We start from the raw sequence: 27,384 nt of genomic DNA on the forward strand, positions 1-27,384 counted from the left end.
ACAACAAGTCCATGACAAAGAAAAATGAAAACCATCTGTGCTGTCGCCTCGTGCCTTGTTTTTGTCTGGACAAATAGCTACCCGTGAATACACCAAACGAACGAAAGCCGATTGAAACAAAGATTGCACTCTGCGCCTGCTTTGGAGAACATGTGGGAGGAAGTATCTATTTTCTCATTCACAACAGGAGACCGGAACTTCTGAGAGCATAAACAATGCAGCGTTCAGAACCACTGTTATTCACCATGGAGGGATTTGCTCCTGCAAATATGTCTAATAATCTAATAATCCATACTGTTTGAAAAATGTAGCAAAATTACAGCCACCTCTTAGTGTTCTCTCTTGACTTGAATTTACTTGCTACGTCACTTCACTACGTCACACTCACGCTCTGATTTATTGTTAAATACTTAGATTCTTTAATTGATGGCTGACACTAATTCGACATGCTGAATCGGTCCAACAAGCTTCAACATTAACCAAACCAAAGAGCGGGGACTCATCAGCCTAACAGCCGACCGTCTGCTTGGTGTGTCCCCGCCTTAAAAAATTGAAGTTTTTAGTATTTTTAAATGAAGAGCCTGAGACAAATATTTGTGTTTTATCAGTGTTAACACTACTAAAATTTTTCTATCCACAATAAAATAGTTTTTTGTCTTATTTAGTGACATAAGACATTTTATGTGAATTGTGAATGCCGAATCCCAATATATCACAAAGTAATTGCAATTGTAAATACAACCAAAACACAACACTTGCATTTTTTTTAATCAAGGAACACAAAGATAGTAATAACTGTGTGAAACTTTAAAAACAAATTTCATAGTGCTGCCTAATAGTTATCATTTTGTTGTTTTATCCTCTCTTGAACTGTGAATACATTAATGAAATTGAGTTTTACTGAGCTTTGACCTGTTTTTCACTGCGGTGTGTACTTCATATCCTTTATTTTTAGTCAAAAATCATAAACTCATTTCATTCCTTAAACCTTCAACCCACCTTATATGTAGGACAATGTAATGAGGTATAGATTTCTCTGTCTGTGGTTCTCAGTAAAACTTTCAAAAAATGTTTTGTTTTCACCCTAGCAGTAGTATGCTAGCTCAGGGCCAACATCGTCCAAGGTCAACACTGGTATTTGCTGTTAAGCAGAGAGTGATGATGGGAATAGTGACTGAGAGGGGAAAAAAGAGGCTCAAAATAGGTTTCGCTGTAGCTTCGTGGAACATAGTGAAGAGGAGAGAGAGTAACAGAAAGGGAAGGGGGAGTTGGGTTTATGTACAGCTGCTATCTCAGTGGAAGAATCTGGCCCGAGTTAGTGACTCTGTTAGGGTTTGCTCGCCTATGTACACCCGTACTTCTGGCCATGGCTCCGTGGGGGATTCAGTTCTGTCGTCCTCCTGCTTATCAGCCTGTCTATCATACATCTGTAAAGATACAAGTCCTGGGACAGACCCTGAAGCTCTTTGGATACAAACTAACAAACTAACTAAGGCTATGCTTACACCTCAGTGATGTAGTCAAAAATGGAAAGTTTTTTTCCTTGCACTTTTAAAAAGTTTCACATTTACGCAACAATTTTTTAAAAGTATTTTCATTTAACATGTGCACTGTTAAACCCAAAAAGTCAAGGTAACTCAAACCATTTAAGTAAACTGATTGCAACAAACCATTTAAGTTCAAAAACTAATCCTAATGAGGACTTTGAACTTAATCCATTTGAGTAAACAAAACAATTTGACCACAGTAAAACCTAATAAATGAAGAGAACTCAAACCAACTGAGTACTGTAAAACCCAATTAGTTAAAGCAACTCAAACCATTTCAGGAAACCAATTGCTACAAATCATTTGAGTTAAAAAGCTACTTTATATGAGTACTGTGAACTTACTCAATTTAAGTTGAAGTAAATTTTGAGTTAACTACACTCATTTCATTTGATAAAGTTGACTGTTGGGTTTTACAGTGTAGATGCTATGTACTAGCCAATGGTATTCTAGCCGAAATTAAACAAATAAGACTTTATCCAGAGAAAAAAAAACTATTATCAGACGTACTGTGAAAATTTCCTTGCTCTGTTAAACATAATTTGGGAAATATTTTAAAAAGAAAACAATTTGAAGAGGGGCTAATAATTCTGACTTCAACTGCATATACTTATATAAACAAACAATCAACAATACATTTATTACGGTATTTATTCATGTTAATTAACATTACTTCATGAAAATAAAGCTGCTCATTGTTAGTTCATATTATCTCACAGTGTGTTACTATAAATGATTGATATTAACAAAGACAACGTTTTAAAGGGACGGTTCATTCAAAATTTTTTATTTACCCATGCTCAATTGGTTTCAAACCTTTATGAGTTACTTTATTGTTGAAAGCTAAAAACATTATTCTGAAGAAAGCTGTAAACTAGAAACCTGTATTAGTATTAGACCTCCATAGTATTTGTTTTTACTACTACGAAAGTCGATGATTACAGGTTTTCAGCTTTCTTCAAAATATATTCTTAAGCATCAAACAAAAAAACTCATGAAGGTTTGGAACAAATTCAGAATGAGTAAATAGTGGACAAATGTTCACTTTTGTCTTATCCTTCTCAATAATTCATGTAAAACACATAAAAAAGTTTCCTGTTTTCAGATGTAAACATTGTTGCGTTAACAGCCCCTAACTTAGTGTTGTAAAACTCACAGATTGAAGTCATTAGTTAAATCTATAAAGACTAAACTACTCTGGTTTAGGCATACAAAATAAATGAAATTAGTAGCAATGTATAAATTAATAAATATACAATAACGTGTACCTTGTTGTAACACTTAAATAATTAAAATAGTGTTTTGTGCAAAAGTCCTTAAAGGTAAATGATCGTATGTGGAGCATTACTTTTCTGTTTTCCCCAGTTGTATTGAATGTGCCAAATGTCTGTGACCATTAAATGCATTTTTTTTTATTTTATTTTAGAGTAATAGCTTTGAAATGCAAATAATAGAACAGCTGCAGATACAAAGATGTTTTCAAGTGCTATAACAGAATATGACTTTTTTTGTGAGCTTATCTTGGCAAACAATATTGATTCAAACATGTGCAAACACATACCTAATGTAGAAAAAACGTTGTTGTGATTAAATACAGCTTAGTCATCATTAGCAATGGACCCAGGAGTTCACCCCGAGGCACTCCTTTGCTTTTCATTCCCCAATCACAAGGGATCCTGCTGCACGTCTGCCCTTTGACCTTCCGCCTCATCAACAACAAGCATAACACATTTTCAGATCTTCTGCAACAACACGTAACTTGAGCTGATGTGTGTCTGTGTACAGTTCAGTAACCTCCAGGTTTGTTGAAGCTGTTGTTCTGTATGTGTCTTTCTCATTTGAATTCCTCCTCTGGTTGGGTGTCAGCAATGGAACAACAGATATAGGGTTTAGAGACTTGTAAAATGCCTTTTGTTGGTGGAATACCACCCAAATCCCTCTCCACAGGCTTGGGGTCTAATTGGGTTTAAATCTTTTAGGGCATCTGGGTCTGGTTTCATACTGGATTAGATCACAGAGCATACATGGTCCTGCTAAGCCTTTGTAATGTTCTGGTACCCTTTGCTTGCTCTGTGAAAGGACAAGGTTGGGGTTGACACGTATCACAGGTGCTGTTCCAAAGAGCTCTCCCAAAGAGTTTCTTTAAATACAACACTTACGCTGCCGTGCATGCATCTTTATGTTTTATTTTTGGTTAGTTGTTATTGAGGACCACTTCAGCATAAGTTCAGAGGGAAATTACTGTAATTTCAGTCAAAAATATTCAACACTGTGCCAACAGCTGTTTTAAATGGGAAAATTGTTTGTACAGCACTTAGTACAGCATGTTTTTTTCAGTGCTTCAGTAAAAGTTTGGGTACACCATACTATAATCCATAACCATAAACTTCTGTGAAATGCATCATCCTGATGGCAGTAAATGTCTCTGTACTCTCCTTATATATTTTGGTGTTAGTAGTACACCGGTCATTTGGTGTTAGGCCAGCCACCGGTGTCATTTGCTCTACTGCACTTCATACTAAGACAAATGTTTGCTTTTGCATATGTCATTAATGAAAGTCTGGATGCCCCCTTTGGTCTTTGAGTCTGAGGATGTAATTTACTTTTTTCCTGAATTGTAGATTCTTCAGACCCCTTCACACGTTTCTTCCAGAAAATCTGAGAGGATTTATCAGGGTTTCTGCAGGGTCTTAAAAAGTCTTAATGTCTTAAATCTCAAAATCCAAATTTTAGGCCTTAAAAAGACTTACATTTACTGAAATATTGTGTTTTTGGTCTTAAATCTTTTTAAACAGGTCTTAGTTTTCCTTTGTTCATGTTTTGCTACCAAATCTGGCCAAACCCCATACAATCACGAACAATCATCTCAATAAAACTTTTAACTTTTTATTTAAAAAGGTCATTTCTAACTCTATCATAATGATGTAATTATTTTCCTTACAGTAATGTTTGTTTTGAAGTTCCCTTTATGTATTTACTGCTGAGGACACTGACCTGGACAGATTGTTGTGCATAGATTTAGTTTAAAATTTTTTAAACATTTGTTCATTGTTTAAAATTATTTAAAAAAAATTTTTTCAGGAAAAAAGAAGTATATTGGATGCAAGTAGAGCTTGCTTGGTTTTTACACAATATTTAAAATATTTAGCTAAGAAATAAAATCTAAAATCTAAAATATTTTTATGTTTTATTATTAATGTATTATTAAATGTATTAAATTATAATAAAAAAAATTTTGATAGGGCAAATAAAAATATTTTCCATCTGGGCCATTTGAAAAATTCCTTAACCCTTTATGGGTCTAAAATTTAATTCACAATGGTCTTAATAATGTCTTAAAACGTCTTAAATTAAAAAAAAAAAGTAGTGTTATTGATCAAAACCTATATGTATAGGTAACCATGATGAATAAATAATCGTGGTTGAAAAAGTGGCATTTCTTGATGCAGCTGTGAAATTTCTGTGAGCACAACATAAGAGTTTTTCATGAAATTTCATTTGAGGGCTCAACGGTGGAGAACATTCAACTCATGTTTTTAGGCTTGCTTCATATAGACTGTGACATGTTCTTAATCTTTTCCCTGTTAGTCTAATTTTTGGGGAGTGGGTTGCAGCCACTATATCCAAATTTGTTTAAATTTAAAAAATACATTTAGGTTTTTCTGTGAAAACACTGAAGAAAAAATACTTTCTACTTGTTTTATAAAAATACACCTTAAAGAGAACGAACAAATCACAGATTCACATATTCATTTCATTGCATTTTACAAAATGTGTCCACTTTTTTGGAATTAGGGTTGTAAGAGATTAGCTAATTAAATGCAAAGGGTCACAGTATGACTATTTTGGTATTTAAAAAATAAAACCTTGGTCCATCCTTAAAATCCACCACAGCAATGAACCTTCACTGCTGAGCTGTCATTAAGGAAAAAAAAAAAATCTTGCTTTTTGAGTAAAAAAATAGACTCCGTCGCATTTCCTTGCTTGTAGACACCGTTCTGTTCTACATTCCTTTGCATTTGCAGTTTTGCATTGATCTTTGGTTAATAATTCTCTCTAATAACTATGATTTCAGCTTCATACACATTTCAATGCACACACCTGAAAAGCCAGAGCTACTTCTCTGTTTACGAATATAACTTCACATGATTGATGTCTACATGCTGTTTCCTTTATAATCCGTCCAGACATGTCTACACTGTAAATACTTATTATAAGATTACCACAGTTACTTAGGGAGTTATTATATACATATTATTTATTTAAATGTGCTTAATATTGGGGTAAACAAGTTAGGTTTTCACTTTATTTGACTTCTTTTGTTTGTTTGTTTTTTACTTCTAGTCTGTTACTTTTCTGCATTTCCCTATACTTACTACAGTAATATAAATTGATTATGCATTGCTAACAATTCCTAAACCTAACTATCATCCTAATCCTAACCATAGAATCAAAATAGGCACCGTAAAATGTTAAGGATGATGTAATTATCGCTGTAAGGCATAGTTGTACATTACAGTTGAGGTCAGAATTATTAGCCCCCCCTTTAAACTTTGATTTTTTTTTTTCTTTTTTAAATATTTCCCAAATGATGTTTAACAGCAGAAGGAAATTTTTTACAGTATGTCTGATAATATTTTTTTCTTCTGGATTAAGTCTTATTTGTTTTATTTTGGCTAGAATAAAAGCAGTTTTTAATTTTTTTAAAGAATTTCAAGGTCAATATTATTAACCCCTTTAAGCTATATATTTTTTGACTGTCTACAGAACAAACAGTCGTTATACAATAACTTGCCTAATTACCCTAACCTGCCTTGTTAACCTAATTAACCTATTTAGCCTTTAAATGTCATTTTAAGCTGTATAGAAGTGTCTTGTAAAAGATCTAGTCAAATATTATTTACTGTCATCATGGCACAGATAAAAGAAATCAGTTATTAGAAATGAGTTATTAAAACTATTATGTTTAAAAATATGTTAAAAAATCTTCTCTGTTAAACAGAAATTGGGAAAAAAAAAACAATCGGGGGCTAATTATTTAGGGAGGCTAAAAATTCTGACTTCAACTGAAAAAAAAAAACTTGCTGCTTGTTTAAACTACATATTTAAAATGAGTTGAAGCAACAAAAGGCTTAAGTTTTTGGCACAACATAATTGTTTTACATTCAATACACTTGAATTTGTAAAAAAAAAAAAAAAAAAAAAAAAAACAAGCAAGTTAACTTAATCAATTTGGGCTGGGACAACATGAAGGAATACTGCGGAACCCATTTTTTTTTTTACAGTGTACAGAGTAGATCAAGAAAAGTAAAAAATATTTTCATCTGCTATCATTTACCATTGCAAAACTATATTTTCTATATCTTCCTATATCTAAACTATCTTCCGTGAAAACAAGGTAGGCATTTCATAGAAAATATCTGTACTGTTTTGGACCCCATTGCTCATAAATTAAAGGTAGAGATTACTTAAAAATGTACACTTACTCATCCTCAAGCGGTTCTAAAATTTGAACATCTTCTGTTGAACTAAAAAAAAAGATATTCTGAAGAATGTTGTAAACTAGTAGCCACTGCCATTTATAGGAGGATAAAAAAATGCTATTGAAGTCAATGGCTGTTTTTTCTTCTCAACATTTTTATTACACATATCTTTCTCTGTTCCTTGTGTTCAACAGAAGAAAAAAACTTAACCGGTTTGGAACAAGTGGAATAACTTGTTGAACAGTCTTGAAACAAGTTAACAGTACACTAATACTTACTGTAAATTGATGTAATAGATCAAATGTATAGTAGTGTGTTCATTTTATTTGCTATGTGCAATGTCTCAATGAATATCTTTATATCTACAGTATATAAATCACCTGAATACGAGTCTTTGGGCTTTGATCTGACTGTGGAGCGACTGGTGTCCATTGGCTACCCACAGGAACTTCTTGGGTTTGTTTATGATCCGACTTTCCCTACAAGGTAATAAACACGCATTGGCAGACCATATTTTTTTAGACCGTTATCAGTACCAAGATCGTTTTACATTGCATTTAGAGGCTAAGTAGTGCTCCCTTTATGGTCTGTTCCTACAGAGGCCTGGTGTTTGACAACATGTATGGCAACCTCCTGAAGGTGGATGCTTACGGAAACATCCTGGTCTGTGTTCACGGCTTTAACTTTTTGCGAGGGTGAGTACATGTAAATGGGCTTGGTTACTGCCCTCTGACAAAACGTGTGGAGTATGTGCTCATAATGTTCCTCTGTTCCCTGCCAGGCCTGACATCCGAGAGCTCTACCCCAACAAGTTTATCCAGCGCGATGACACAGAACGCTTCTACATCCTTAACACGCTCTTTAACCTTCCAGGTAGACACTTCATCACTGTCAAACATAATGCTGGCTGCCATTCAGACATGCATTTACAGTGGAGAACTCCTAATGAATTGTGTGTGGGGAGTGTGCGCTTCTATTTGAAAGTCCTCATTTGCAGAACGTTTGAAGAGTTTGATTTATGTTCAAACTGACAAACTGCTGACTTTTGGCTTATAATCAACAGAATCCGGTTCTGTGGTGTTTGTCATAATTGTGCAGTAGTACAGAGTGAATAAGAGCAATTTATTCTCATCAAAGTGCAAGATTTGAAATTTAAGTTTGGAGTTGTAAAATGTTACTTAAAGCATAAGTTAATGCAGTTCTTCGCTGTTGAAGGGTAGTAAGAGTTAATAAATTTTTTTACAACCTTTTATTTTTTAATTTGTACATATAAATTTTAAAAAGCAGATTTGCAATATTGGACTAAAAGGAAAAAGTTTGGATTGACAGGTGAGAAGATGATGAACTGATCGAATGATGTCAATGGAACATTTTCATTCAAGTATTTTGAAAAACACATTTTTTTTCTTCAATAATTGAACATATTTTTTAATGATACAGATCATATTTATTTGCATTTCGATATAATGCTTGCATAAACACAGTGCAATTTAAAGGTGTTGATATGTTTTATATATATATATATATATATATATATATATATATATATATATATATATATATATATATATATATATATATATATATATATATATATATATATATATATATATATACTTATGGATCAAGTTTATTTTATGGCATTCTCAACAATGCTATTTTTTATTTGATCAAAATACTGTTAAAAATGTATTTTTTTTTTTCTGATGGGAAAGCTGAATTTTCAATCGCGATTTGTTCAGTTTTTTTTTTTTTCACACAGTTGATTCTAAAGATTCCCATATATAATTAGCCTCCTGTAAAATGATAATACTTTTTCAAGTATTCCCCATGCTGTTTAATGGAGAGAAAAGTTTTAAACGTATTCTAAACAATATGTTTAATAACTAATTTCTAATAACAAACTTTCTTTGCTATGATGACAGTGTGTTTATCTAGGTTAATTAGGTTAACTAAGCAAGTTAGGTTAATTAGGCAAGTCATTGGAGAACAGTGATTTTTGTGCCAATTGTGGAGCCAATTGTGGAAAAAGTAATAATTTATTGAGGGAGCTAATAACATTATTAGCTAGGGCTGTGCAATTAATTGAAATTTCATATTGATTTAAGTTTTGGCTTCTAACGATTATGAAAAAACATTATTCGAAATAAAATCATATACTGCCCTTTTTCCAGTTGTACACATTTGTTGCTCTGCAAAGCTCAGTTTCATGTGAAAAATTACTAAAATCATGTATTGTAAGGTAAATTTTGCAGCACGGGATGCGCATCATTCATTGATGTACATTCGAATCATTAATGTTTTTAAAAGCCTCAGAGACGAGCAGAGCACACAAATCTAAAGTCACCTAAACGTGAGAGCTTTAATGGTCAAATACATGCAAATTTTTGTCAAAACGCAATGTTTAGTGAATGTTCATATTAACCCTCATTTATGTAATAAACAAACGAATTGAGAATCAAAAGACATGTGAAAGTGAAACCATAAATCAGAACGGTACTCCTCTTAAAGTGACAGCGTGCAATATTCCTGCTGTTTTTATCATTAATCAAACATCAAAAGGACAAAATCACTGGAAGCTAAACTTGTAATTGCATGTTCTTGGAAAAAAGAAGACAGTCCTGGTGTATCTCAGTGGATAAAAGATATGACCTCTTGCCTTGCTTTAGAAAAGATAACCTACTTTTTAAAAACAAAATTCATATATTTTGGTCTATTTGGAAAATATCCGATGACTTTTTGGAGAATCTAGATGGTGATTCTTTTCTTGAACTGACAGGCATTGAAAGTATATAGATTAGACAAATATGTTATTGCTGTATTATTTAGTATTAGTGTTGTTGTTGTTTTCTTTCAAAGTGTATTAACTTGTTTTGAATCTATATTATTCACACTGAATTTTTGTATTTGTATTTGTATTTTTTATTTTTTTTTTGTTAAACTAAAAAATTAAACCTTGTTTAAAATAAAAATTGTTGTTCAAAAATATTTATAATACAGTACAAAATTAGGAGGAAATACAGTTAAAATGTCGACGGACGGATGGATGGATGGATAGATAGATAGATAGATAGATAGATAGATAGATAGATAGATAGATAGATAGATAGATAGATAGATAGATAGATAGATAGATAGATAAATAGAGGAGAAAAAGAGTTTTGTAACATTATACATTTTTGCTGTCAGTTTTGATCGGTTTAGTACAGTAAAAAGTAAACTTACTAACCCAAAAATTTTGTTAGCATATAAAAATTTTATTGTATACAAAAAAATTAATTGGGAATTGTTCATGCTTGCATTTGAGAAAGTCTTTCATGCTCTCTCTTTTTTTTTGTCTCTCTTTCTTGCTCTTTCTACACACAGAAACATACCTCTTAGCCTGCCTGGTTGACTTCTTCTCAAACTGTGACCGATATTCCAGGTAGGAGTTCCATGTTCCAGTGACTATGATTGTATTACTCTGTTGCCTTGGACACTGCATACAGCCATACCAGTGATTGATAATCAGTATCACTTTACTTTGGGTGAGGACTGTTTGACGCTCTCTCTATCAAGTCACCAGAAAGCATGTTAAAACTTGATAAGAATATCCTAATACAGCATAAAATATTTACAACTATGTTATAAAACAGAATGACACAAGCAGATTGCAGTATGTTATTCAACTACAATTCATGTGCATGCATGCCATGTATCATCTGTTTCCTGTAACTTGCTAATGACTAATCACTGTGCATGTAAAGTAGACTAAATAAGCCCTTTAAAGTGATCACTTTTAAACAGCATGGAAATGACTGCTAAAGCTCTGGGAAAATAAATAAATGGATAAATACATAAATCCAGCCAGACTTATTTAGTGTAGAGACAATTTGTCAAAACGTAATCGTCTGTGATTTGTGTTTTGGTATGGATGCATGTCCTCTGAAACACCTGTTGGTCCTTTTAGGGGGAGAGAGCTTTCCTGTTTGGCTCGGACAACCTCAAACAAGGGAAGACTGTCCCATTTAAACATGTCTGACTGTCGATAAAGTGTGTCAGTGCTGGCGCTCGGCCTCTTACTCTGCTGTCCATTTGTTCTTTCTAAACCTTCAGCTGTGAAACGGGCTTTAAAGATGGAGACCTCTTCATGTCTTTCAAGAGCATGTTCCAAGATGTCCGAGATGCAGTAGACTGGGTTCATTTTAAGGTAATATGGTTTATGGTTCTATATTTCTCAGAGTAAGTCGGTCGAAGTAAGAACATCTTCTGTAATGATGTGTTTTTCGGTGTGAGGGCAGGATAGTGTGTTGGTTACATGAGATCGCAGATGGTTCCAATCTGCAACGTTCCAATAATCCAGTCAGTTCATGATGAACAACATCAAGTCCTGTCCTTTTTTTTACAGTTATGAAGAAAAGAAAATTTACCTTTTTACTGCAAACGCATTTAATATTATTATGATTTTCACCTAAATTTGACACTCAAATATCAGATTATTAATATATGAGTATATTAAATATCAAAATAAATAACTGAGCCACTGTCTTTTTTTTTTAAAGCATTTTATTTTTTCTTCATGTTTAATCACCACTTGAACACATATAGGTTTCATCAACCTTTTTTAAAAAAACATAAAAATAACAGACGTCTCGTCTGTGTAAAATTACTTTTAAAGTTTAAAAAATACTAGTAACTGAGGATATCTTATGTTCTCTGAATCAATTAAATTGTTAATATTTGTTTTATTCTGTAAAGTTCTGATAATGTTTTTCCAAATTACAATTAACAAATATCGTAATTTAGAAAAATAGGGATTTAAATGACAAAATTTTTATTTTAATTTCAGAAAAATGTGTTATCCTTACTCAAAAGTGGTCCTCTGCATTTAATCCAAATGCACACACACACACGGAGCAGGGGGCAACCATTTGCTTCTAGTTTCCAGGGGCCAGCCGAGCAGGGGTGCATTTCCAAAAATCAACGTTTGCCAACAAAGGTTGCAAGTTCCGTCGTTACAAACATAGTTTGTTGATTTGACGTTTCCAAATCCATCGTTCCAACGAACATTCACAAACTTGTATGGAACTGTAGCTGGAGCTGTAGTAAGAAACATAGTTCCTGGCTGTGTTCTATTCCCCCCTATGCCCTATTAATTTAGAGCATTCTAACATTTAAACTTGGAATTATAAAAAAAAACATTAAAGTCATCACTCTTAGATCTAAATTGCTTTCAAAGTATTTTTACAGTTCAGTTTTAGCAATCTTCATGTTTACAATTGCGCTCCCTTCGCAGTGCACTTTGAAAACATTGATGTCATTTTGAACACAGCAGTGGTTCATGGTGAAAGCTATAGGTGATCTATTATTTAAAAGCGTAATTTATGTTATGTCTCCAAAGCTTGTGAAAACAAAAAACATAGCATACGTTAATGCTTTTAATTTATAGTAGGTTATTTATTAAGTATCTGTACTGTATATGACATGGGCCTGTTGGTTAGAACACAACAGCAGTGGTTTGCATGTGTCAAATTGAAAAAGTAGACTTTTCAAAAGAAATAATAATAAAATAAATAAACGATATCCTACTTAATAATGATCATCATCATAATCATTAATATTATTAATATTATTATTAAAGTATGATTTTTTTTTCTTTTCCTAATAAATAATACATATTAAATTTCATTTCTTAATAAATAGCTTCATTATTTATTTATATGATTTATATATGAGATTGGAATATGTGTTAGCTTTTGTAAGTGATTTTATGTTTTAGAATAGAATATAGAATGTTCTCAGTAATATTTGTAAAGGAAACACAGGCCCTATATGTGCCATTTACATATATTTCAATTAATATGGAAAAGTGCATGTTTTTGCCAAACCTAATATTGGATTTTTTTAAGCATGTGCGTGTAAAACAAAATAATTTGCACAAAGAAATGATGGGGTTCTTCTCTAAAGAAAAATCAGTTCACCCCGTTTAGAGCATCATTATGGGCGTTTTACATTATAACTAACATGGTTCAAACGATGAATCTGCGACAGAGAAACAACAGGTTTTGGGAAACACTCGTCACTTCATCGTTCTTTTCCCCAACGATGCATCGTACTGTGATAGTTCAGCCGCGAGTTATGTCGTTGTTTGGGAAACACACCCCAGATCTTTCAGTTGCTGTCAGAATAGGCAATCGAACCTGCAAACTTTGTAATTCAAGTCAACTCTCTGCACCCATTGTAATTAACAGAACACCCTACCCATTATCCAAAAGCAACACTAGTTTAGTTCTGCAACTTACTTGACCCATTTGCAACAACTACCTTCCATTATATGATGAAGAAATATTTATTTTCTCATGTGAGATATGTAATACAATCTCATTCTGTTTTATTGCATATATTACATGCATGTTTTACATGCATTCTGAATTGATGCATTTAAGAAAGTTCAATAGACATGCAACACAAACAACAACAACAAAAAAATAAGATGAATGAATGTGTGTCATGTGAATGTCTAATTTTAGACATCGTAAATCACATCTCTGGGCAGCAGTGTCAATAGAGAGAGAGAGAGAGAGAGAGTAAGTTAGAAATAAAGTAATTGCACACTGTTAATAAGTAGTAATGTAAAAACAGAGCATTACCAACTGTTGAAGTATTCAGCAGCATTCAGTTTTAGAGTCATTCAATGCTGAATTATAAACCCAGCAGAGGAATAAACAACTCTCATGTCTATAAAATATCAGAATACTTTTAGCAGCATTGAAGGGATAGCTAAACTAAACAATGAAAATTCCCTCAACATTTCACTCCAGTGATCTCCAGTGGAATGTGAGAGTGTATATTTGTTTCTGAATACTGGGTTGTGGCTAGAAGAGCATCCACTTTGTAAAACATATGCTGGATAAGTTTTTGGTTCATTCCTCTGTGACGACCCCTGATAAGTAAGGGGCATGAATGAATGAATGAATGAGTGAATGAATGAATAACAATCCCATTAAAAACAGGCTAAAAGCTTTATTTCTTTTGTGCATAGGTTAAATACAAACACATTCACTTTAATATGATCAATACAATTACCGATCAGAGGCAGCATGATTGTTTGCTTTTCTCAATGCTACAAATCACACTGTAATTTACACTCTCTAAGCATTTAGTGATCTTCAGACAGAGCTTTAACACAAGAACTACTGTTTGCCTATTAGTGTTTGCAGGATTGAGTAGAAATGCTGTTGGCTTTTTCACTCGCAGCTCATTCAATCTTCACCGCACCCAAGGTTTTTACTCCAGCTGTTACATTATATAGAATATCACATTATATAGTCAGGTACCCAGTATTTTTTTGGACTCCTTAGCACAATTTATAAGCTCTTCATGAGTTCTCAACTGTTAAACATACCATAGTGTATATGCACACACAGTGCATACACAGCAGTTTAACCACAATGTGGTATTGGATATTTTCCAAGTTGAGTGACAAAACATACAGTTGAAGGCAAATTTATTAGCCCTCCTGAGAAATTCTTCCTATTTTTCTTAAGTGAGGTTTAACAGAGCAAGGCCATTTTCACAGTATTTGAAAAGTCTTATTTCTTTCAGTTTGTCTGGGGGGGGGGGGGGGGGGGGGGGGGGGGGGGGGGGGGGGGGGGGGGGGGGGGGGGGGGGGGAGGCTTTAAATACTAATAATACTTAAATACTTTAAATATTATAATTTTTTTCTTATTGGCTACAGAACAAACAAGTGTTGACTTGCCCAATAAACTGAACTTGACTAGTTAATCTCATTAACCTAGTTACACATTTAAGTTGTGATTTTAGCTAAATATTAGTATCTTGCAAAATAGCTACTAAAATATGATGTACTGTCATCATGGCAAAGACAAAAATATAAAATAGTTATTATAAATTACTTATTAAAACTGTTATAAATTCTCTTTATTAAACAGCATTTGGAAAATGAATTACAATTTCACAGGCTACAGGTCTTTACCTGTTTTTATTTATTTATTTTTTTTTGTACAAATTGAACCAAGACTTAATATATTATTGTTTCTAAAAGAGACGACGCGATGGCACAGTAGGTAGCATGTTCGCCTCAGAGCAAGAAGGTCACTGGTTCGAGCTTCGGCTGGGTCAGTTGGCATTTCTGTGAAATGTGGTCTAGGTGAATTGGGTATGCTAAAATTGACCGTGAGTGTGTGTGTGTGTGTGTGTGTGTGTGTGTGTGTGTATGGATGTTTCCCAGTTTTGCGGCTGGAAGGGCATCTGCTGCTTAAAAACATATGCTGGATAAGTGGCGGTTCATTCCGCTGTGGTGACCCCAGATTAATAAAGGGACTAAGCCAAAAAGAAAATGAATGAATGAATGTTTCTAAAAGAACTGAACCAAATAAATGAACATTTTTATTTTATTTTATGTTTTATTTTTGTTTGTTTTCTTAAGGGAACACTGAAGGAGAAAACGGTGGAAAATCTGGAGAAGTACGTTGTGAAGGATGTAAGTTCAACTTTTTGGATTACAGTTTGCAATTTACAGTGCAATTGCAATTCTGAGAATAATTGCTTTTTTTGCTTTATTTATCTAAAGGCAAAGTTGCCATTGCTGCTGAGTCGTATGAATGAAGTCTCCAAAGTCTTCTTAGCCACCAACAGTGACTACAAATACACACATGTGAGTTTATTGATGCAAACACACATATAAAATCTCTTTCAGAAACTAGTGAGCTGCTTCAATACATATTAGCAACACAGACATATCTTCGCATGCTAACGAAAACCTAAAAAAATGACAAATTTGAAATGATTTACATTTAACCTCATACGTATACAGTCAAACAATTAGCATGCGCATAAGCGTGTAACAAAAACAACTGTTGGTTCAAATGATTTTAATCCACCTCAGCCATGATAGATGTCTTGCTGAATTTCAGAAAGACTTGTAATTTTTACATTTTTGGAATTCAGTATATATAACCCTATATTATAGAGCTGTGATGAAAAATCATTAGAGAAGTCAGAAAAGGTTCTGAGCTTAATTTTTTAACAGTATATGGTGCTATATTTGTTAAAAATAACCATACTCTGCTTGTATGCAATTTCTTAAAAATACTACTTGAACATAAATCAATCATTAATAAAATTAGGAAAGGATTTAGCAAATTACAAGAATGTTCATGTTATTGTCTTAATCTTATGACATAAAATCCAGTTCAAATGACTCATCTGAACACACACGCACTCTTTCTTGTGAGCATTTGAGTGTATGGTTAAACTTAGCTCAGAATCCTTTTAGGAAAGAATAGCGATGCGTTTTGAAAATCTCAGAATCAATGTAGAATCGATTTCTCAAATGATTTTTCACCACAGCTCTACTAGTTTACATGTCGTTTTTAGCGTTCACTGTACTGTTGTGCTGCTTTACAGTAACACTTCCAAAACGTTAGCTGGCACGTTCCTCTGTGTCAAGTTTCTTTGCTGGTTTTTGTTTTTTCTGAACTCTACCTTAATGTACAAGTAGCTAAAACTCGCTCATTCAAATGCAGGAACCAGCCGATGTGCAACAACTTTAGTCATAAGGTAAACACAGAACCAATTGGAGCTCCTTCATGGGACTTGACACTTGTAAACACTCGCTCCAGTGAGTTCACATGGCTCTCAGCCCTTTCCACACTCGTCAGAGCTACCAAGCCGACCAATCACAGAGCTTGTGCAATGCATCGTTGTGACATGTATTTACATTTTTTTGAGAGGTCCGCGTCGTCGTCAGCCACGGCGAGGGCTATGCAACCGTGTGAAGGCTGTGCTGGACAACACGCGTGCACTTGATGCAGAAGTATAAATCAGCCTTAAATCTTTGAAGTCTTTTACACTCAGTTTTACCTCACAACCTAGCTTATGATGCTTTAAAATGTCTCTCTGTTTGCAGCTCACTAGGTATTAGATCAGTAAAAAAAACATTTGGACATACTGTACGTATAATCTGCCTCATGAAGCCATTTCTATAAAGTAATTTTTTAACAAACTTGGCTTTTATTTTGTTTGTTTTACAGAAAATTATGACATACTTGTTTGACTTTCCCCATGGCCCAAAGGTATAACTTTTTCAGTTTCCTGATAAACATTTCTAGAAAGGTTTCCTGTCATAAATTGCTCATATAAATCTTTTGTGTTGTAGCATGGCACTCCACATCGTCCATGGCAATCGTACTTCGACCTCATCCTAGTGGATGCCCGAAAGCCTTTATTTTTTGGAGAGGGAACGGTTCTGAGACAGGTGGATACGGTGAGTACATGGCACCACAGAAACAGACACTCGGTCAGCAGGTGTAGTATTGCACATTCTGGAACATTTTATCCTGCTGAACGCGAACACTCAGAGGGTTTGTCAGCGCTGAGTGTGGAGCATTTATACTGAAGTCTGCTGAGTCCGGTACAGCTAATTAGAGGAAAACTCTTTCCTGTCGTTCCTTTTACAGCTTCCCTGTACAGTGCCACTCTCAGAAATGAAGGAGAGCTGGGGTGGTGCGTTTTCAAAAGATACACATTTTTTCTTAAATGGTCCATATTTGTACCTAAAGGGTGCACATTAGAATGTAAAAGTACTAAGTGTGACTCTTTTAGGTAGAAATATAGACCCTTTAGTTGCAAATTTGTGTCTTTTAAAATAATACTGCCCTTGTTTATACCTCTCCTACTTTTTTTTGTGAGAATGTAAGGTGCTAAACAGTTCAGGCAATTTTGAGAGAGATATTATATTGAAATAAATGTGTCTGCAACCAGTACATTTCACTGCAATCTGCACTAAAGAACTGGCTGAAAGATTTGCATAATTGTGCATTAATATTCTGCTTTTTTGCTGTTTGCAGCCGGGACAAAACTGGCTGGAAAGATCTAATCTGAGTAGTGCAAAATTGCTTTTGCATCATTACCTGATTTACATAATTCGTTTAGTGACTCTGAGGGTAAAACAGTGCAGACATGTGTTTGTGCACATAAACAGTTCTTTCAGCGGACATAATTGAAGCTTTGTGAATTACCCTCTGAATGTTCACTTGTTATTTATTTGTGCTGGAAGTTAACAAACTGTATTAACTTAAAGTATATTCAGTTACTGAAAGTCACAATGTATTAAAATATTTCAAATAAATACACATGATTAAATCCCGGAATGATCTTCAGCAGGATTCAGTGAGAATCCTAGTTCATGAATAAAATTAAAAAACTAATTAGCACTTTTTAGTTTTTAGGGCCCTTTTTATGCATTATAAAAGGTCAAATTTTGGTTTTGGGGTCTCAAACAACAGGCTGATATGCATGTAAGGTCAAAAAACACTTTCATTGTCTTATTTTTACCTACTTATCTCAGCGACTCCCATATGATTCGTTCAGCGATTCATTTGTTCCCAAACCCCTCCTTTGCGTAATCTGCTGTGATTTGTCCAATGACCCAGTCTGTTGTGATTCGTACGGGTGCTGTAAATCCTGGAAAATGCTTGATTTTTAATATAGTGTTTTCAAGATTAGAAAAGTGCTTGGATTTTGGACAAAGTACTTGAACCTACTTGAATTTGAAATTGCAGGGCTCGAAATTCGTTCACCGGATGCGCAGATTTAGGAGACATTCACACAGAATGCATATTTGCACCTAAAACACCAAACGCAGTGCTCAGGAATAGTTAAAAACAGTCGTAATGTCAACTTGCTGCAGTAAACAAAGCCCGCAATACCTGCCCCACCTTAATGCTCTTCTGATTGGCCCACTGCCCTTGCACTGAACGTGAATGGATTGGTTAATATGAGCCGTCAATCACTCGGCTTTCCTTTAAATGACAGGGAGCTACAGGCGCGAAAATGTAAAGGTCTGAGTATGAGAGAATGAAACCACACTGACAGATGTTAGTTTTACAAACCACCTGAAGTAACAAATAACGGCACATCTGATCAGTGATCATGTGGTGAATATTAATCCACCATTTACACTTTTCGAAGAGTGGGTAAAAGACTTCCAGTGGGTTAAAGTGCGCTATGAAAATGACTAAAGCCATTCACTGTAAAGCCTGAGGGAGTTTGCTTTGCAGGTAACCGCGTTTTCCACACATTTTAAGCAGGAGATGTTCTATTTAATCCTTCATTTAATCGTAATGATTTAGTCGTGCAATTGCAGCGCGTTCACCATCGCGAAAGGGCCTGCATTCACTGAGATTAAACTAATATTGCAGCTCATGAAAAGATCGTTACTGTTATTAAGATGACGTTTGCAAATATTAGGTTATATTATGTTTGGCCTAAAACTGAATAAGCTAGTTATTATTTTTGCACTATATTTTGTTTAGTGCATTTTTTTCATTTTCATAAATTTTTTTCTAAACTAATCAGTGTAAAGGGCGCTTCCTTGCCAATTTAAGTTATTGATTGTGTACTGCACGCCATGCCATGTTAGGGCTGCTCAAGATAAGCAGAAGGCAGATTTTTTTCCCCTATTTTACACAATTAAAGTGTTTATTGAAATTGTATTTATCTGTCTGGTGATAATTTGTCATTTATATATAGGTTGTATAGAATGTCAAGACTACTTACAGAGCGGTGATACATTTTCAACCATTAAACATGTTTACCTTTAACCCCTTAAATGTCACCCTTTGAAAGGTGGGACATTAAAATACAGTTACAACAGTATATTAGTCCTAACCTAAAGTAATATAAAGTAAATAAATAAAATAATAAAAAAATAAAAAGTAATATTAATGAAAGCTTGCAAACTGTGGTTTCCATATTTGGTGACCATATTTTCAAAACAGTTGACATAGGAACAGTTGATTAATTTGCAGAAGAATGTTCTCGGGCTGTGTGGCAAGGATTTAATTTGTTACATGAATTTTGAATAGCAATCCACATGAAATATCATGAACGACTGGTCATGAAAGTTTGGTACTACACCCTAACAAAATCTGAATGTAAGCTAATTTTTTGAGACATCAAGTTTAGGTAGAGAGAGACCAAACTTAAAAGATACTTCATCCAATAACTGAACTTTTTTATTTTATTTATTTATTTTTATTTTTTTAATTTTCTGGTGCAATATCCCAATAAATCTATGCTCCAAAGTATTGAACTATTTAAGTTAAAATGTCATGTGTTTTTTTTTAAATGGCACAATGGATTTAATTGTGAAAAAAGTACATACAGCATATATAAACGTAATTTACCGTGGTTGTTAGGTACTGGAAAAGCATAAAAATGGATCTTAAAGTGCTTGAAAAGTGCTGCAATTTAAAGTTGGAAAAGGTGTAAGAACCCTGATTAAAGCAATGCAGTTAAACACTAGCATATTCCTCTACTCTTAACCACAACCCCAAGTAATAGCAACAACACACATTCAGTATTAATCCACACGGTGGCAAAAGTTGAACTATTTTGAAAATTGACCGTGCCACACGTGTGAGGAACAGCTGATGGTGGCCATAGCAAAGACAAATGGCAGAGGACAGAAATGCATTTAAATCGGTGGGAAGCACGCGCTGCATTTTCAACATGGTTTTGGATGCAATATTTGAACGGCGCCATAAAGATTTCACGTGAGAGATACAGTACACCCACTGATTTATAATAGATGAGTGATTACAAGCCAAGCGGAGCGATTACAAGTTACAACATACAATAAAACACATATTATGCAAACTACAGAAAACGAGGAAACCATTTGAATTACACTTATATGTTAAAATCCGGAGGAAGAAGAAACTGGTCCATATGAACTGTAACAGTCCCTGTCAAAGTCTGATAAAGTCCCATACATAATAGTCTCTGCTGCTCCTTCCTTTAATAGCAAACGGCCAACAAGTCCTGCATTGCAGCGTAGGTTATTGTATCAATCATCAGAAAAATGACAGGAACAAACACAGCACTTGGGTTGGCTGTACTGTGTTATGAACTTTAACCCTTTATTCCCCACATCCGAATCTTCATTTGTCAGTGATCGCCATCTTCGTGTCTTCGTGCCATGATCAGTCCTTTGATCCCCCATGCTCCACTAGTGTCTGAAGGGAAAGGCACATTCACGTTTCACCATATCCGGCATTTCACATTTGGTGATGTACCCTATTTGCGTTCAGGCAAAATATCAGAACCCAACACGATTCATTTATTCAGCTATTTTGTTAAAGGATCAATAGTTTTAATGATGGTGCACTTTAAGATTTAAATCTCAGCTAGATGTTTTCATTCACTCAGTGCTGTGTTACACACTGCATGGAAGGTCATTTTCAAAAACCCCTAATAGGGGCTCTTAAAAGTTTTAAAAGCACTTTTCAGATTTTACAGCTTGTCGTCATTTAAATATTCTCGTGGCCATGTTGGAAATGTGCTTAGGCCCATAGTAAACCCTTGTTTATTGTTGAGAATCATTGAAGTGCTGTACATGAAATGAACATTGGGCATTTCTAAATATTATTTAATATGTTCTCTATCCCAGACCACAGGGCGGCTGAAAATAGGGACATACACTGGACCTTTACAACATGGCATTGTATACTCTGGAGGTACTGGACATTTTTGGATAAAGATGCAGACACACACAAACAGAAACTCACAGATAATTAAGGGCATTGAAACATATTTTGTTGATGAGTATTAGCCATTATTGTAAGATGTTACTCCAAGAACTGATTCACAAATGCATAATTTGTAGACAAAAGCTGTGAGTGTTTAATTGTTTTTAATTGGGTTTTTTTAATGGTCATTGTCATAATATTTGAATACTTTGACAAATACAGTGATTGTGGTTTAAATCGTGCTGTGATAAACATTTAACATGTCACATTGCTGAGGCTGCAACCATAATAATATCACATTGGATGAGGAAATAAAAAAAAATTGGAATTGAATTGAATATGCCGTAGACATTCAGACAGTGTCAGTCTCTAAAAAATACTGTGTGCTATGATCTCTCTTCAGGTTCCTCTGATATTGTGTGTGATCTGCTCGGAGCAAAAGGAAAAGATATTCTGTACATTGGGGATCATATTTTTGGAGATATCCTGAAGTCCAAGAAGCGACAGGGTTGGCGAACGTTCCTGGTGATTCCTGAATTGGCTCAGGAGCTGCATGTGTGGACTGATAAAAGCTGTGAGTGTCAACATATGTTTTTAGCCCTTTCATGCATACAATCACACTGGTGTAATCAGTCTAGGCTTGTCTCTGAAGCATGCGATTACACCAGTGTTTGTATTTTATTTATGTAAGATAAAGTACGTAAGATATTTATGAAAAGATAAATTATGTAAGATATTTATGTACTCTATTCCTCTCCCAGTTAAACAGCCACTTAGTTTAATGTATTTCGGGAGAAAAATGGTGAATTACCATGCTGTAAATCCAGCAGCTCTGATCTCTACTGCAGCATAGACTGGGTGCAAACCATCACAGGGCATTATGGGTATATTCTAGCTGTTAATTGTACATCGGTTGTACACCCGTTATTGCAGTGTATTGTGGGATTAATTGAGAGCACTTCAGAACATCCATTTTACGGCTTCGAACAGCAGTACAAAAAGGCTGCTCGCTTAAATGTTTAATAGTGGGCACAGTCTGCATAGTGGGAACAAGCTGATGACTAATGATATTCAGAACAAACATTTTGATTGGACAGTTTTATTTTTAAAAAAAAGTTTTATTTTTATTTTGTTGGTCCTATATGCCTACCACAGATGATATAAATACATTTACACCACTGAACATAATACGTGCTATTGAGTTCTGAAAAAGTCTTTCAACCAGCATAACAAAACATGTTTTACTATACCCTTCCTTTAAAAGAAAAAATTCCTAGGGTTGTAAGCTAGAAATTGCTTTATTTTCTTCAGCTGCAGTTTTATTACACATCAGAAACGCTGTGATTGTGAAATGCTAATGTGTGTAGTGTAAAATAGGCCTTCTTGTGAGCAGCTCAATAAAGAAAGGAATGCTCACACAGAAACTGAAGGAAAAAAGAGAGTGGGATGAAATGTTCACACTTGATAGGCTAAAGAAAAAGCCATGTGAAACCCGGTATTGACAGGTTTCTGCCCTCTCATTCATAGCTCTGTTCGAGGAACTTCAGGGTTTGGACATTTTCTTGGCAGAACTATACAAGTGAGTAATACTGCCTCTGTTCATCAGTGTGTGTTTGTGCGTGTTTGTGTGTGTGTCTCATATATGTGAAAAATTCTATATTTAAAACTGAGAATAGTGCAAAGGAGACCTTCTACATACTTCGGTTTACTATGCTCGGAAATGTATCCTTGTAAAGTGGATTAAGAAAGAACCGCCCAGTTTAAATCAATGGCTGCTTGCAGTCTGCAACATAATCCCACTTGAGTCTTTCTCCACAGCTATGAAGAACAAACCTTTTCTATGTTATTGGACATGAGACCCTTTCTTTGATTATCTAGGAACCTCTAAGTCTCAAAGACTAATAGCTTGTCTGTTAGACTCAGCCTAGACAAAAGAAATGTAATATGCATTTTGTGATAATTTTGAATTTTATGTCATTATTATTATTATTATTGTTGTTGTTGTTGTTGTTATTATTATTATTTGTCTGTTTATTTATATATTATTATTTATTTTTATTTATTTATTTATTTTTATTATAATTTTTTCATGTGGGGTTCAAAATTCAAATTAGAAATCAAGTTACATGTATAATAGATATTATCTTTTTACTCAATGTAATATTCTCACATGTTTTTGCACTAAAAATGTTCAATAAAAATATATTTGGAAAAAAAAAACAAAAAACCTGAGGATAGTAATTGAATAGAAGCAACTGTATTAGAACTAGAACTGAATAGCTTTTTTTTTTGCTTAAACAAAATTGATGTAAAAAAAAAATCAAAAACAAACAAAAAACTATAAGCCATTAGTCAATTGCACTGAAACTGGTAATGCTCCATGATGCTATTTTGGTCTCTGTAATTCTGGTTGCAGTTCCTGTGCTAATTGTAATATCCTGTTGTGTGACAGTCTATAATGGCTTAAGTGATTTGTCCTCAATATGTAACCTATTCAGGGTCCTCCAAGAGACTTTTTACCGTTAGACATCTTTGTTCTTCATTTTCAATCATCAATAAATGCAATGCCATTGTTAGACAGTGTAACCATAGGAGATGTTTTCCCCCATTAACCTTTCATAAGTTAGGGCAGGTGTTGCTTTGCTCTGAACCTTTAGAGTTTGTAGTTTGTTTGCGTTTGTTTTTGTTTTTTGTCAAGTTAGGATGGTTTTGTAATACCTATCTGAAGATAAGATAACACACTTAGGGAATGCTGTTCTCTATTAATGTTTTGTCCTAAATGTGACCCTAACTGAAATTGCCATGGTAACCAAACAAATAGTAAAAGATTTTAAAGTTAGAATTATTGTGTTATATACCCGCAAAGGAATTATAGTAGACTAACACAAGAGCATCTTAACAGCCATCAGCTCTGATTTAAGTTTCATGATTCTGAATAGAATGATTCAGTTAATATTCACCAGATCAACTAAGTACATAAATGTTAATATGTTGCCAAGTTAAATACATTGTTACAAAATTTATTTAATTAATTAATTAATTAAAAATAGAATTACTATAGTACCCTAAATCTACAGTGGTTTCAGTTTCATGATTCTACATCACTAAATGTTGAAATGATCACTAAAATCACTAAATCTCATTATTTATTTAGATTACTTAAAACAAAAAAAGAAAGAAAATAAACCTATAATTTACTTTTAATCACAAAATGAAAAACTAATTACAAACGTCATGAGGAAACACTCAAAATGGTGACAAAATATTTATCCTATAGTTAAAATTCCCTATAGTTGTCTGTTGATGTATTATTAATGCAAGATTAATCTGAAAATAAAACAAAACATACACTGTAGCTAGCATTGAGCTCTCAAACTAAAAACAACAGATTACAACTCGATAAAAAAGAACACTTCAGTAGCGTTTACATAAAGACTGTTGATTAAATAATGCAGACTAGGATTGTCAATAATTTTGATAGTCTTAATAGCCTACGAGAATAGCTATTGTACATGTACAATCTAGTTGAACTGTCCCTTTAATTGTTCAACTGTCATAATGAGTTAAAAATTAAAGAAACTTTATGTAAGCTTTTATTTTTAAATATTGATATAGTATAATATGTAATATGTAATGTAATATGTCTTGGAAATAATACACATGTTGCGAATATAATGATGTCTATGGGATATTCCTAACTGAATCTTGAAAATCCCATAAATTAATCTTTATATCCTACATTGAAATGAAATTGAACAAAGGTAAAAAAAAACACAAAGTGTAGAAATAAATGGCGAATAAATGGATTCACTGTTTGCTCAGTTCTGACTAGTGCACAAGTCGGCTGTGTGGGGCACACAGTAAGAGAGTTCACCTGCTGATAAGCAGTTATTTTTAAACATTGACATTGACTTTGGAGCTCACACTTCATTTCTGACTCTAACTGATATCATGCCTTCCTCCTCTTCACTTCATTTTTACATTCAGGCTCTGCTTTTCTCTTACTAGCATTCTTTCTTTCTGTAGGCATTTGGACAGCAGCAGCAATGAGAGGCCAGATATCAGTGCCATCCAGAGAAGAATGAAGGTACACACACACAGGCATATTTGTATAGCTATATTTGTTAATGATTTTTATAATATAAATACTGTATATTATTTTCCTTACCCCTATCTCTAATCCCAACCCTCACAGGAAACAATCTGCATTTTTAGGTTTTTAAAATTCATTCTGTGGGATTTATGAGCTGTTTTCATCAATGAAAATTGTCCCCACAAGGTTGCAATTGACATTTGGTTCCCACAGTTTAAGAAGCACGCATACACACACACCAAAGCCTGCCCCTAAACGTATTCCTGCAGTTTTACTTAAACATTATGTAAGGGTTTAAATAAGAAACAGTTTTCTTCCATGCAATATTAAAGATCTGGGAACATTTAGCAGTATAGCATAATCACACACACACACACACAAATATCATCATTGTGATCTGACTTCTTTCCATTATATTTTAATTTACAGTTAGTATCTACTAAGTTTCCTAAAACTGTTTCTAGTTTAAAAATGTTCTGGGTTGTTTTTAAAACCATGTCAGTGGCTCAATCATCACATGATTTGCATAAATGAACAGGAAATTGTGTAACCGTTAATTACACATGGAATGGCAACATAGAAGGCTTATAGATTTAGTTTGTGTCTGTGGTCATCAGTAACATGTCACATACAGCTAAAGACTAAATTATTAGCCCTCCTGTGAAATATTTTCCAAGTGCTGTTTGATAGAGAGAGAATTGTTTTCAACACATTTAAAAAATAGTTTTCTAATTTCTAATAACGACCTTTTGTCTTTGCCACGATGACAGTACATACTATTTGGTGGTCACTAGTATTCAGCTTAAAGTACGATTTAAATGCTTATCCTAACTTGTGTTGTTAACCTAATTGACCTAGTTAAGTATAGGCAAGTTATTGTACAGCAGTTGTTAATTCTGTAAAGAATTGATTGCCTTGAGCAGAAGAAAAATATAGAAAATGAACAGAAACCTTTGCTCTGTTAAACATAATGTGGGAAATGTTTGAAAAGAATTACTTTATAGGAGGGCTAATAATTTTGGCTTCACTCATTGCACCGATTGCTGGCATAGAGTTGATGTACCACTTGAATCAAATCTGAAAAAAGGCTTGTGAAAACCTTGTTAAACCTAAATCTTCTTGGCAGAGCAAAAAATATACAAAAAATAACTATATATTAGCAGCATCCACTGTACACAGGAAATAATCACACTCACTCACTTTCAGCAGAATAGACTGCCAGTTACTTTGGCAAATATTTGTATGCAGTGGATGCCCTTCCAACCGCAAGAACAAATATAATCTAATTTAAAATATTAATAAAAATGGTATCATTAATTGTCTCTGTGTGTTTTTGCTCATCAGAAAGTAACACATGACATGGACATGTGCTATGGGATGATGGGAAGTCTGTTTCGCAGTGGTTCTCGGCAGACTCTGTTTGCATCTCAGGTGATGCGCTATGCTGATCTCTACGCTGCATCATTCATCAACCTGCTCTACTACCCTTTCAGCTACCTGTTCAGAGCCGCTCATGTGCTGGTGAGAACACACACACATAATGACCATTGTAGAGCACAGACTGTACAGTATTTTCTGTTCTCTTGCCCCAACCCTACCCTTAATGTTTAAAAAAATCTTTATTCTGGATGATTAATGAGACATTTTCTTCATTGGGCCAAACCAAAATGTCCCCACAAAGTCAAACATTACTGGTATAGCTATACTTGTGATGGACTGCAGGCATG

The 27,384-nt window shown here is 34.1% G+C and overlaps 1 protein-coding gene across 2 annotated transcripts in view; it reads left to right on the forward strand.

Annotated features, from left to right (window-relative positions):
* The window catches only part of nt5c2b (5'-nucleotidase, cytosolic IIb), a 48,583-nt gene that overhangs the window by 14,390 nt on the left and 6,809 nt on the right, over positions 1-27,384 (forward strand). The window contains exons 4-18 of one of the 2 annotated variants that reach the window (XM_056458361.1): positions 7,399-7,516; positions 7,630-7,725; positions 7,812-7,903; positions 10,397-10,454; positions 10,980-11,030; positions 11,126-11,219; positions 15,459-15,512; positions 15,603-15,686; positions 17,065-17,106; positions 17,190-17,297; positions 21,486-21,552; positions 21,968-22,138; positions 23,092-23,143; positions 25,591-25,651; positions 27,002-27,178. In XM_056458361.1, coding sequence (XP_056314336.1) covers positions 7,399-7,516; positions 7,630-7,725; positions 7,812-7,903; positions 10,397-10,454; positions 10,980-11,030; positions 11,126-11,219; positions 15,459-15,512; positions 15,603-15,686; positions 17,065-17,106; positions 17,190-17,297; positions 21,486-21,552; positions 21,968-22,138; positions 23,092-23,143; positions 25,591-25,651; positions 27,002-27,178 — 1,325 coding nt within the window. The remainder of the gene's footprint in view (positions 1-7,398; positions 7,517-7,629; positions 7,726-7,811; positions 7,904-10,396; positions 10,455-10,979; positions 11,031-11,125; positions 11,220-15,458; positions 15,513-15,602; positions 15,687-17,064; positions 17,107-17,189; positions 17,298-21,485; positions 21,553-21,967; positions 22,139-23,091; positions 23,144-25,590; positions 25,652-27,001; positions 27,179-27,384) is intronic. The other variant, XM_056458352.1, reaches the window with a different exon arrangement.

The sequence above is a fragment of the Danio aesculapii genome, chromosome 1 (genome assembly GCF_903798145.1).
Source record: "Danio aesculapii chromosome 1, fDanAes4.1, whole genome shotgun sequence".
Classification (NCBI taxonomy): domain Eukaryota; kingdom Metazoa; phylum Chordata; class Actinopteri; order Cypriniformes; family Danionidae; genus Danio; species Danio aesculapii.